Here is a 14,183-nt window from a genome sequence, read left to right on the forward strand (position 1 = left end):
CATCCCAACATGTAATGGGTTGGGTTTGTCCCCCTTCTCTCCGCCTCTTCCTGCCTCAGGCCTGATATTTGCAATTACTCACAGCTTCTAATTACACAGCGTAGCCCTTTGCTGCTCAGACTGCTTGCCACTGGCTGTTCGACAACTTGCTGTCTTTATTATTAACCTCATTAAAATTATTATTTGATTTAGAGAAAAATAACGGAATGATAAATAAGAAGCAGATATCACAGGAAGGAAGCTAAGATTATACACACCGGAGATTTTTGGTGTCAGTTAGGTCACTGATGCCAGAGTTGCATTTATCTGATTGGCTCCCTTCCTCCTTGCTTCTTTGTTTTTCTACATGAGCTTGGCTTTTTCTTCCCTTGAATCTCTGCCTGTATCTCCCTCCACTTTCTGCATGCTTTTACATGCAACTTGCCATTTGATCAGAATTCAATGTATCCCAAATTATTTATAGTGGCTGCTCTTACTCATGAGTCACATCCTCTGTGGAAAGGGCTGTTAAAACTGGCTTTTCAGTCTGAGTGCTACGTTGATGGCACTCGTACGTTGCCTCCTTTGAGAGTAGTGGAAAGGAAAACCGTGTAACAATTTATGTCACAAATTTATGATACTAATTAAAACAGATGAGATAGGCTTTGTTCAGAGTGTTTAGAGATTGGAATGTAACAGATTCACTACACAGTTAATGGACAGTTGACACTATTAGTTTTTTATGGAGATGGATGCCCATCAACAGCTAGTTTGAATTTATAATATGTATGTACTGTAATGTTAACACTAAACAATTGTGGCAGTAATGCCAGTTGAGTGTTTGTGATTGTTTAGAAATACCAATAATGAAAGATAAGGAAAAGAAAATGCAGCAGCTACACACTTCATTTTCAAGCTCTGATAGATAATATGGGGAAAGACCAATCACACGGGTCATTTCAGCTGTTACATTATAAGTGGCTGTTTCATTATAAGTATCCTCTCCCCTTGTGCCATTGCAATCTTTTCCCATACAATCATCTTTATTACACAAGCATGAACAAGCTGGCCCTGATAGATAATTAACACATTCTGGCACCACAATTAGCTAGACGAGACACTAATAAGGCAACATTTTTCATTGCATGCAATTATTCTGGCGGTGCCTGTCACCCCGCACACTCAACTTTAACGTGGCCGCCAGTTCTCAGGAAAGCTAACTGCTTAGCATGTCTGAACTAAACTCCCCATGAAGGTCATCAGAGCTGTTTGTACACGCCAAGCCTTGCCTCCCTGCATTTATACTCATAACCGGTTGTTGTTGATCTGACCTTTGCCGGAGAACAGGGTCTGTTGTGTGATACGAGCTGTTGCCACAGTCTGAGCAAGCAGATGGGATTGAACCAGACAGTTTGAAATTGTCAAGTTATTGATTAATCCTTGTCAACCCTGTCAAAATAAAAGGCTTTCTTGCTGCAAAGGATAGTTGTAGAAAGGTGTTCTCTCATACTCATAACCTGTCTTGGATGTGTGATTTGTGATGTGTTAGGAGGAGATATATTTTATAATCAAGCAAAGGAATTTACTCAAGTCAATTTTGGACAAGACTGTGACTGCCAGGGATAGCCGAGCTAGCACTAGCTCTTGGGAGCCAATCAGCTATCTTGTTAACTACTGACTGTGCGGGCTATCCGTGCAATTTGAAACCCCACTGGCTGTGGGTTTTATGATGTTGTTTTAGTCAGATTGTATTAAAAGATGTGTAGCAATAGATACATTTCATTGACTATTGACAGTGACAATGGAAATTTTATCTTTAAACCTTAAATATTTTTTAGGGGAAACTTTGGGGCAGCAAAAACAAACTGTGGACACAACAGTCGCATATTATCACCTCTTAGCGTGGGTGTCTGGATAGCTCAGTTGGCAGAGTTGGCACCCATATATAGAGGATAACTTCTCGACGCAGAGGCCCCGGGTTCAACTCCAACCTGTGGCTTCTTGCTGCATGTCAGATAGGCAAGTCTTCAGCTGTCTTGTCAAAATAAAGGCCGAAAAGTTGATATAGCAACTTGTTAGTAAGCCCAGCCAATATTGATATTTGAGAGTTTAAAGACTCCTATCATGAGATATCAGCCAGTGGGAATTTTCCTTACACAACCCATAACACAAATAAACATTTTGATTTACATTCGTAATAGTTGCAGTTGCAGCAGTTGCAGCCAAGACATGTATAGGGTATGACATGTTACTGTTGAAAAATAAACTTTAAAAGAAAAGAAAAGCAGCAGGTTGATGAAAAGCTTTAGCGTTTTACTACATTCCCTAGGACAGTTGAGTAGATAAACTGTCACAGCGACCAATGGATTCTTTCTATGCTCTCTGTGTGGTAACCGTTAGATTTAAAAGGTTAAACACAGACACACATAATGTGTATAATAGTGTGTGTATGAGTGTTCTGGCTCCAGCAGTTTCAATCGCTGTAGAATTATTACCTGGACGTTTGATAATTAATTGGTGGGTTTATATAATTAAATCGTCGTAACTAGGTGGAAGCTAAGTGTGGCCTTATTGAGGAGTTTGTTTATGCGCATATTGTCGTTCTGTAAGGTGGAAATCACGTCACTAAAATGTCAAGTGTTAAAGAAATGAATTGGTTTCGGCTTGACATTTGGCAATTTTTAGATATTTTTTCCAAAATAGTTTTATAACAACTTGAATTTTATGACCGATTTGAAGATACATCATAAACACTGTCACATGGTATAGTATGGGATAATTCGTTTTTAGATAACAATTGTCAAAATCCATTGTGATATTAGGCACACTTTAATGAATTTAATTAAGAAAGGGCACAACCTACTTTTACCACTAAATTCAATCAGCACTCCCACCACTTTATTTGTAGGAGTTTTTGAGGATGCTCCATTAGCCACTAATTAAATTCCTCCATCACAACCAGCTACTTAGTACCTGAAAATGTCCTGCCTGCGTCTTTACTACATCACAGTAATGGAGGGTCTAATGAAGTATCTCCCGCGTACTCTGATCAAGCGAGTCAGTCCCGAGCTTTGTACTCCTTGCCTAGAAGCTGCCTTCACAAGACCAGACAGTTTCTTTGTTTAACTTTGCTGTACTGCTTTGAGGCTGAGCCCAACCAAACAATGACTTTACGAGGGTGTGTGTGTGTGTGTGTGTGTGTGTGTGTGTGTGTGTGTGTGTGTGTGTGTGTGTGTGTGTGTGTGTGTGTGTGTGTGTGTGTGTGTTTGGATAACAGAGAGCTGGGAGCTGTCCCCTGGTGCTGAAAGGAGAGCTCATTAACTAGAAAGGGAACACATTGCAGATGTGTTTGTAAGGGATTCAAATCCATGTAAACGAAGAAACCTGGCCTTTGGTTAAGCTTAGCTTGTTTTCAGTGCAGTTTTAGTTGCAGTGGGGAACTTTAGAAGAATATGAATACTTGAGATGGCTTTGCTTGTATCAAAATAATGTCACTTGACTCCAGATATGTCTTCTGTGCAATACTGATGTAGGACAAGAGTGACTCAAGTTGAAACTTGTTCTTATTTCTTAGCTCTCACTATGTAACAGGTATTTCTCATGAAAATTCAACTGTTCATTGGAAGTGTTAGCCAACGTTAACATTTATTTTAGATTTGTCACAATCATCAGCATTAGACACCATTTTTTTAATTAATCTCATAATTGTGGTCACTCCAACTATGGGTCATGCAAACTTTTACTTTTAACTTTAACTTCTGGATATTCGACAGCGTTGCCTCAACGGACTGAATGGCTTGGCTCGCATCTTTCTCCCCCTCCATTACAGAACTACAACTCTAGCACACATCCTCAATGTCATTGTTCTCAGCCACTCCCTCTGTTCGCTGAGTGGACCGCCAAATATTTGGATGGAGAAAACCCAACACTAAACTACAAACCCAGACGTAGTACCACTATGCGTAGTACTGAAGGGAAATGAAAATTGAGCTTAAGTATGTAGGAGGGCGGAGCCAGGCTAGTGCCAGCCTCCGAAACCACATAAAAGCACATAAATCCCTTTCAACACTTCCTTTTGAGTTCCACTGAAAGTAGCAACGGAAAGTACCCCCCTGAATTAGCTATTGTAGCTAATGGATCGCAAACTTTGCACTTGGAACCTTTTGTTGTAGAAATTTGGGAAATGTGACTCAGCTAAACAACATATATCGGGGCAAACAGCTCAAGCCGCCTAAAGTTTTTCTAAAAAACGTTATTAGAAAAATTATGCTTCTCTCAAAAAGTACACACAGACATGAGACCCCTGAATAAGCTATTTTGCATAGGGATATACTTTAACAGACAAGACATAACATATGTGAAATTATAGTATTAGCTACTCATTTTTAAATCCAATGCAAGATAGGATGACTGAAAATGACTCCCAGCCGAAAACACTTAATTTCAGACTGTCAATAAGCTAAAGCAAATGTGTACAGTATTTGACCTTTTTACCGGCCTGTAATGGTATTACTTTTAATGGGCTGTGACATAATTATTTCCCCTGTCACCACCTGCAGCAAGATGTGAAATGGAAATGATCCATTACTCAGTAAATACATCAACATCAGCTGTAGTATCTCACTCATAGGCATATGGGCTGTGTGCGGCAGCAGGCGTGGCTTGGCCGAAGACAAGCTGGTGATACATATGGCTGAGATAATTAAAACAGGGGAACATGGAGTAAAACAAGCACGAGGGAGGATGAAGAAGTCCGGCTGTATGAGGTGAATACAGAAGACTTGTTTGTGTTAAGTGTGTTAAAATCTGTACATATTGTACTGTATTTATCCTCTCTGTGTGTGTGCATCTGCATAATGGCATCTGAGTATCCAAACCTATAGTGCAAACACACAGACAGCATACAGCTGTTGCTGTTAGAAACAAGACAAAACAGATTTGATAGCATTTGGTGATTGCTTCCCCCGGCTGTGAACCGCTCTGCAGATTGGCATGAAATCTGCCTGCTGCTCTACCTGTTTAATCATTACACTCAAACTTGATACTTATTCTAATATAATATACCAGTCTTTAACATGCCGGAACGAACTACATTTAACAATACAATGTAGCATTCATTTATTTTTTCGTCAAAGAATTCTAGAGCAAGGGCCACTTAACATCCTTCAGCCGCATGTTGTGGCCGCCGTCAGCGAATGGAGTTTGCTTAATCGCCAAGGAGATGGTACAGCAGACCTAAGTATGGTATTCCAGTTAAATGATAACAGATGGTTGTATTTGGGGAAGGGGGGTATTGTGACCCATGTCATGAGTACACTGACTTGTTTTAAAGGTCCTACCTCTACTTTACCTATAGCATAGGGGTTAGTTTTTTTCTTTTCTTCTTGTGTCTGTCTTGCAACAGCATCTATCAAAAGGTTATGAATGGATTTCCATTAAATTGGCCTGAGCAGACAGGCCAAAGAGCAGTTGATTAGATTTCAGTGGTAATCTGGATCTCGGATTTCCGCCCTCAGATGATATTCCTTTATTTTTAGCAATAGCTAAGATGTAGACTAGACTCCAGAGCCTTATGTTTCATTCAAAGTTCAATAAATTAATATGAATCAAAAGACACAACTGATTCCTCTAGGTGTTAACAGCAGGCTAGAGAAAAAGCTGTACAGCCTTGGCGGAGTCTACAAGTGCCTCTCCTCTAATTACTCCACACTGAACAGTAGGCCAAGCAGATACTTGACCATGGGGCTTTCAACCAATACTGTTATTTTGTTTTGTAGTACACTCATGGAAGAAAGAGTATGTGTTCTTAGTAAATGTTCTGATGTTGTGTACTTCTTCAAGAAAAGTTACTTTGTGCTTTCAAATGCTGATGATGGTGATTTCCTTTCGCACTCTTGTGTAAAAATAAGGAATAAAAAATAAAGCTAACAAAAAAGAAGTACATCCTCCTCACTCTTGGTTATCGATTCCTCTTCCCAGAGCTGCCACAGTGTGGTGCCCGCTCGGAGACTGGTTTCGCAGCAAAAGTGGTTGCCATGGCAACAGGTAGCCATGTAGTGGTGGCGGGCGTCGAGGGCAGGGTGGTGGCACGGGGGGAGAGGGAGCGGTGAAGGGGGGGAGGGCGGGGTGTAGAAAGCAGTGGGAGACTATTATTAGAGCTTATCGGGGGCCAGCTGCAGAAAGCTGCGGTCTCATGACACCTTGTCAGATAGGCAAACACGCACTGTTTGTTCTGTGTGTATGTGAGCACACAACCGTCTGTGTGTGTGTGTGTGTGTGTGTGTGTGTGTGTGTGTGTGTGTGTGTGTGTGTCCGTGTCCGTGTCCAGTATTTATTTGTACAATAAAGTATGTCTTAGTATGTGTCTCTGGGGTTCACCTCTTGTCCACATGAAATCAGTGTTGCTGTTGATTTCAGGGTTAAAGGGCAGAGTTATTCAACTAATTCATTACAGACAATAGAGATTATTGATTTTTTTTTAATAATAATATAAACCCACTGACTTTTAAAACACTTTTTGCTTTTTCTTGGGGACCAGAGGGTGGCTGGTTGAAATCCAGCACGTTATGGGGTCTTAGCTGGAGAAGTGACGGTTGAGCAAGCCACTGCACTGTACCAACTCTGTGCCAGCCCCATCACTCTAAACTCAACTAATGCGTGTCTATGGGTCCTGTGTGTGAGGGATAGATAGTTTTTTTTTTAAATTATTATTTAAAGCGTTTAGCTGACGAAAACTGCCCTGTTTTCTGTTTTAGATAATGTTCAGGTCAGTTGATTGGTTATTGTTAGTATAAGGCTTTTGTCACGGTTTAGCTTATAAGCCAGCCTTTATTTTTCATTTATTCCATACAAATAAGTCCTTTTCATATGCAGTAAGTCTGCATTTTCTTGAGGACAGGTGACATCTGAACCTCCTGCTAACCGTTGCCTCTCCCTCTCTCTCCCCCACTGTGTAGGAATTGCCTCTATGACGGTGCCAGTGTACATCGCTGAGGCCTCTCCGCCCCACCTCAGGGGTCAGCTGGTGACGGTTAACACCCTCTTCATTACCGGTGGACAGTTCACCGCCAGCCTCATCGACGGCGCCTTCAGCTACCTGCACCACAATGGGTGGAGGTCAGACACCGAGACACGCATCTCACACATGCACAATTAAAAGCATGAATAACATAAAATGGATTCTTTTATGTCTGCATAAGTACACTTTAGGTACTTTTCAAAGGATTCCCATCTCCCTGTGTGATGGTCATATAGTCAAATATGATATTACTGTCCTTTCTTTGGGTTCTTATCACATAAAATGCCAGAAGAAGTCGGGTTTGCTACTCAAACCCTCCTTCTAAATGTCATCACATACACAAGTCTGCCCTAGCATTTGCTGGGAGCAGCCTCGCTGCATGTTTGAAAGATACAGTATAACTCTTTTTCTGTCTTTTATCTTCTATATGTTATCATCTTAACTCTTTTTTTTGCTTCTGTTTGCATATTTCCCTGCTGTCATACTGAATGCAGATTTGAAGCCTCCAGGGTGTGTGAATGTTTGAACTGTGTGCTACTTTAGATAATAATCGTCCCTACAGTTCTGATGGAGATAGCAAAGCTCCTTTAGAAGCCCCTAGATTGCGGTGATTCATACATGATAATGGCTTTTTGGAGACACTTATTTGGTTTATTTAGAATGAATGTCTAATTATCTTCTTTGCCTGCGCAGGTCTAGAGAGATAAAGCTCACAGTTTTCCCCTCATTCCCCTCTTGTAGTGTACCCCCTTATTTTTTGCTTAATGTAAATGCTCAAGTTATATTTAAGTTGGAGAGTCGGCATAAAGCCTTGACATTTCTCCCAGTGTTTTATTTTACAGAAATGAACTCAACCACCTGATACTTACAGGCAAATTACTAAACAAACTGAATATATGGACAACCTTATAGCAGCCTATTTTTGTAACTAATGTCAAAGGAATTGAAATGTGCATGGCATGCAAAGCTTTCCAAAGTTGCCATTAGCCAAAAAATATAAAATGTGTAGCTTCTGTGATTGGAATTAGATTACTCACTCCATGCATCCCCTCCCTGCCTGCCTGTCCAGGTACATGTTGGGTCTGTCGGTGCTTCCCGCCGTGCTCCAGTTTGTGGGATTCCTGTTCCTGCCGGAGAGCCCTCGCTGGTTAATCCAGCATGGGCTGACCCAGAAGGCCCGCCGCGTGCTCAGTCATATCCGAGGGAACCAGAACATTGACGAGGAGTACGACAGCATCAAGAACAGCATCGATGAGGAGGACAGCGGAGGAGGTAACGGGGAAAAAAGGAGAAAGGATTGGGACAAGAGAACAACACATGTTTTGCTTTTTGCGTTATGCTGTAACATCCTGTTAACATTTACTTTACAACAGTACCTACACGGGTATCTATGCAGGGAATGGCTGTGTATTTTTGTCAAATTTCAATTCTTTGCTTATCTCAACAGCTACAGTACAGTGTCAAAGGCCTATTGTCCCATTCAACAGCGTTTGGACGTACAGTATACCCAGGTCAAGCATCAGTATCTTAGGCCCTGTTGTTCAATCCTGGCAACAAAGGGTAACTACCGTTTTTTTTCCCAACCTGGACCCTATTTTTCTATGTTTTTGTGCCTAAGTGACTGATGGGAACTAGTGGGCAGGTGTCAGTGTCTGTGTAAAGCACCAGGACAAAGACGCAGACACATCACAGACAGCATGATAACATCTAAAACACAAGATTCTCTCTTAGCGGTTTCTGTAAAATGAGAAATACAAAAATGGCCAGAATACACAGAGCTACCTATACTGCAGCTCAGACGTGTTGGAGAAAAAGCCAGCCAATGAATGCGTAGTTACGCTTACACAGAGGACGTCAGTTGGCCCAGGACACATTCGAGTACCCACCGCTAAAAGAAGGGGTTTGCAGACCACATCCAAAAGTGGTCTGAGCGATCTGATCTCAATGCGTCTTGGGCATGTTCACACCTGGACTTAGAACTGTCCTCTTGTGATCGGTTCACCCAAGACGCATGTTAACACCAGGTTTGAACAGGGCCTTAGCTCCGGTGTGGTAGAAAAGAATACCACTCACTATTCAATTTAACCAAGAAAATACAAACCAAAGTGTCAGTAGTTCAATGTAAATGAGGTGTAGTAATATTAAAACTGCATTATCACCTTTGAGGGCAATAAAGCCTGTGTGGCATAATCGTTTTAAGGCATTTCTTTGGTGTAGAGGTATCTGCTACATGTCAGAGATCCCTCGTCATCTTTACACAGGCCTTCTTAGGCGCCGCAACAATAGATGACCTCCTCCACAGACTCCAAAGACTTAGAGTGCTGTGGGCGTAGAGGGATGATTGGAAATATGTTTGAAAGGGACTGGCTAACTCTTGCGCTCATTTTATTAACACCTGACACAGCTGGCAGAGTCCCAACCCTAAGCCTTGAAAGCAGCAGCCTTCCTTTTTTAGTCACTTTGATGCCCTCCTCCGTGAGGCTGATTAGAGAGTTCATGCTCCCCTCCTGCTAGTCCTTCCTACTGAAGCAACAAAAAGTAATTCAGTTGCTCTGTTGCAGTCCCTTGACTCATGGGGCAATGATGGCAACCTGCCAATCAAACAACACGAGCCACAATGTGGTGTTTTTCTTTGGATTTTTCCGTAGACGTGGTCTGAGTGTCCGTAGCGGGGAGCTCTTTTGTCCTTTTGGTGGCTTTCATGATGTAGTGAATACAGTGAATGTTTCCTCCCGCATGCAGCAACAGGTGTAAGGAGCTGTATATTGTTGAAGCTTTCATGAACCGGATGTACAGTAGGTTGAATCCTTCGGTGATAGGCGAGCCATTCAGCTTTCACCAAGGTAAATTATTGCTTTTAATAGATCTCTGGTAGAAATGCAACCAAACAGAGAATGGAGGTTAATGTGACTGAGTTGATAAGAAAATACTTTGTTCTTCATGGTCAATTATTGTGTGAGCTGACCTTTGCTTCACCACTCAGATGCTGCTGTTTGGTACAAGGCTGCCAGTGTGAGCGGACAATATTGACCCAGGTTGTCAGAATGAGGCTGATATTACAGCTTTATTCGCTTATATGGCCGTTTCATGACATACCTCCTGATAATCATGAAGTTGTCTATATTTCAGAGGCTGTGTGTGTGGTACATTCCGGTCTGATCCTGCAATTCTTCCCCCTACCTGTAATCTCTTTTTAATCCTTACTCAAACAAATCAAAGACACATACACACACACAGAAACACATTGCTGTAGTCTGAATCTGATCCCCAAAACAGTTAATTTTACTATTTTTTTGCTGTCTTCTATCAACATTCTAGTTATTTTTTCTTTTTATGGGTTAGCATTAGGCCTGCATGATTCGGGGAAAACTATGAATCACGATTTGTTTTGCTTAGAATTGATGTCACAATTCTCTACCATGATTTTTTTTGACCATGACAATACAAAACAAATTGGCAGTACCAAACAGATTTCTTTTTTTGACACCTATAGCACATTGCAATTGCCTGTTTTGAACAGTCTATGTTTAAAACTCACAGAAGAAAGTAGTAGCATTTGTGATGCAGTCGGCTCGTAAATTTAAATCTAAGTAATACAAATAAAATAAAATTTAAAAAATAAGATTTTCTTTTTTTTTTAAATCAAAGTTATTTAAAAATTAAACCGTGAACGGTGAATCGAGATTGCGATTTTATAACAATTAGTCGTGCAGGCCTAGTTAGCATTTAATAAAAATAGCTAAATTCCAACTGTTGTCCATTGGCCGGATGTTAAATAAGCCATTCAAATTACAATAAAGCAAACAACATGTAAAATCCTAAACGGATCCTGGATGTCACTAGCGATATCGGAGTTTCGATTTTGATTTAGTGAACCAACACCAGCCAAACTTGGAGTCTTTGTCTAGTCACCGGTTATTTCAGAGAAAAAGAACGTTCCTAATGGCTGCTCTACAAATGCAGATGGGTGTGCACGTCCCTTCGGGGGAAATTCTCTTTACCGTAGCCAAAGTACTGCTGCCATCTGAACGAGGACCAGACGAGGACATGTTTAGGGGGTGTAAGAGGAAGCGCAGCAGACCATCTGCTAGTTTAGCCTTCTGCTAACCCTCGCTCAGCCATTCTCACATAATTGCCACTATAGAACAGCATCTGAATTAAATAAATTATAAGTACTTGTAAAGGTTACTGTATGAAGCCGGTGCATGTCTGTGGCTGTCTGATAGGAGGGGCTGGACAGAGAGGGGAGAGGGAGAGCTGCAGGAGGAGAAGGTTTCACTCTACTTCAAATTCTGCTTCCCGTACCATAAATTAGCTAGCTACCTAAAGCTTATAAAATGACAGCACCAGTTAGTTAGATGTTCCAGCAAGCAAATCTGTTGCTGGGTATGTTCAATGGAAGGATCTTTGTAAACTTGGAAGCTCTTACTGTAAAAGCTGTCTGGCCAAAATATGTTTTCTTCCCTGGGACAACAATATCTCATATTGTTGAGCTGGATTTATCTATCCTCAACACTTTTCTGAATTACAAATGTGCAGGGAGGTGTGAAGCCTTTGTTTAATAAACAATCAAAAACAAAGTTTTTTTTACTTAACAAAACCATATCTAGGAAGTAAAATGATGTTTTTTCTCCAGGACCATGAAAACTTACAGACTACAGGTTTTATCAGCTTCAGGTGTGATTTACTTCTGAATTCATTCAAAACGTTTTTAGGTTGAATTTGACTTTTGCTACGAAATGTCTTCCTTCAAGCAGAGTCAGGTGAAGTTGGAAATTGCTATGGCTTTTATCCTCAAAGTACACAACCACTCAGAACCATAAATATTGTTCAATTTTCTTCCATGCTAATTTAAAAAATTTCTTCCATGCTAATAGAAACAAACTCAAGTAAGACGACAACATTCCTAAAAGTCTAATTTTGAACTATGCAAATGAAGCTTCAGATTCTTAATGGCCATGATCTTACTGCATGGCCCACTTTTTAAGTTTAAGTGGGTACGTAAGACATTTTCAAGCTGTTTCATTTAGTCAAATTGCTCAGCAGAAATCTGACTAACATGAGGTTTTAGAAACTTTTGAACTTTGTGAGGAATCGGGCAGAAATGGGAGACACAACATGACACAACATGATTTGACCTTTATAATTTACTTCCACCTTTCAGCAGAACAGAAGTCCAGATATTAATGTGTACTCAGTTCTGCAATACTGCTGCTTTCAGTATTCTGCTTAAATACAGCACATTTCTGGTTGAATTAAAAAAAACAATAGAAAAATTACAGTTACATTTAGTTTTCCACTGATCTACTTCTCTATCAATTTGTCTCTGCTGCCCTTTAGAGCACTCGTTACAGTTTTTTCCTATTGCTAACACACAATTTTGCAAACTAGTCTGGTTTTTAATCAAAATACATAACACAATCACAAAACCACACCCCAAACTGCAAAACACCCTCATATACCTGCAAAGATCCACTGCAACCAAAACTACATAGCATTATCAAAATCAAATTTGCATGAAATGCCACACACTTCATTCACATTACCAGATTTTTGCCTAACCAACTACACACTGTTGGGCAAATGAAAAGCACCCTCATCTTTACTATGCCTTGCCATAATACAAATATGTTTTAGATTGTTCCCAATGCACAGAAATATTTGCAGATACACACACATGCTGGTAAAACATTTTATGTTTCACTACAGTGAACAGTCAGTGCAAAAAATTGCAGATATATTTACATGGGACTGAACAAAAATATTCTTACAAAAAACAGTAAACTGAAAAAGAAAATTTCAGACAAAATATATCACAGTAAAAAAAAGAAGCAAGAAAAATAATTACAGTTTTTTCTATTTGCCGCACAGCCGGTTCGGTCCACAACATCTCGGCATCACAGACAATATGTCCCCCCCACAGACATCGAGGGGGGAGCACCTTGAGTGCCTTATCCATCCCTGAATTGCACCCACATCCATCTCATCACATGCCTCTTCCATAGCCTGCACAAGAGGCACGCGCACAAAGGGCCGCGGGTCGTATACCTTCCACCACCGCCATGCCGAAAAGAACTCTTCTTTGAGGTTCAGACATGGTGAGAATGGTGGGAGGTATCGCACGAGAAATGGTGGGTGGTCAGCGAACCAGTTTTGTACAGCGGCTGCACGATGAACGCTCACGTTGTCCCTAACTACCGTACCGTTTCCTTTTGATGGTCTGCATCATTCATATCTCTGGTAGTGTGAGAATGTTGTGAAGTCTGTCCGAAATGTGGAATATGTGCTGTGTTGTATGGTCCAAGTTGACAGGACGGTGGAGGAACATCATACTGGAGATGCAGAGCACACTGTGATGTTCCCACCACGTTGGCCAGAACATCTAAAATGGCTCTGTGGCCAATGACGTTTCTCCCCTCTTCTGCTCTTTGCTAGGTTGAACAAAGCTCATCTAATAAGATAAACTCATGTGGGATTGCATGTGCATCCATCCGTACTCCCTGAAACCAATACATCTGTCAATATGGTGTTATCCAGTATACAGGGAAACAATGTTCCTCCACCATGGTGTCGTCTCTCAGTCCTTTAGAAAAACAAAATAAAGAATATATAGGCTTGGACAATGCAGCCTAAATATTATCTTTTCATAGTGCTAACATCCTGATTGAAGTGTTTACAATTAACCAGGGGTGTTTGGCAAGGTGGCACATGTAATTAGTCATTTAGCTCATGTAGTGTCTTTTAAATGGCAGTGTTTTGAAATGGCAAACATGTGACTTTATGTCAGATTGTTGTGTCTTATGCAGGAAACTGTGTTCAGTGCATTTAAAAAGTGCCATTTTGAAATGCAAAATGTGTGTAAAGCAGAAAATGTGTTTAGACTTTCTGAGACTTGAGAGGAAGTTTTGCTCTCTGTGTGTCAGTTTAAATAATTGTGCTGTGCATGTCATTTTAGTGTGTTAGCAATTGGAAAAAACTGTAAGTCTGCAGTTACGCTGCAGCCGATAATTCTCAAAGGAGAAACCTGGTTTAGTCACCAAACCCCAGGATGAACCCTTTTTCTCTGAAAGATCTGAAATACACCACTGCGCCGTTGGCCACTGGCTCTTGTGTTCAGTGGCTCATGACTCCTGTAAAGATTTATAGATGTTTACCTGTAGCCTTGGTGTGTGTGTGTGTGTGTGTG

At 40.8% G+C, this 14,183-nt stretch overlaps 1 protein-coding gene across 2 annotated transcripts in view; it reads left to right on the plus strand.

The window, feature by feature from the left end:
• LOC116672932 (proton myo-inositol cotransporter) overlaps window positions 1-14,183 on the plus strand; it is a 64,369-nt gene that overhangs the window by 2,061 nt on the left and 48,125 nt on the right. For both annotated transcript variants that reach the window (XM_032504915.1, XM_032504914.1), the window contains 2 exons: window positions 6,936-7,095; window positions 8,067-8,269. In XM_032504915.1, the coding sequence (XP_032360806.1) occupies window positions 6,936-7,095; window positions 8,067-8,269 (363 nt within the window). The remainder of the gene's footprint in view (window positions 1-6,935; window positions 7,096-8,066; window positions 8,270-14,183) is intronic.

Source organism: Etheostoma spectabile, chromosome 23, assembly GCF_008692095.1.
Source record: "Etheostoma spectabile isolate EspeVRDwgs_2016 chromosome 23, UIUC_Espe_1.0, whole genome shotgun sequence".
Classification (NCBI taxonomy): Eukaryota; Metazoa; Chordata; class Actinopteri; order Perciformes; family Percidae; genus Etheostoma; species Etheostoma spectabile.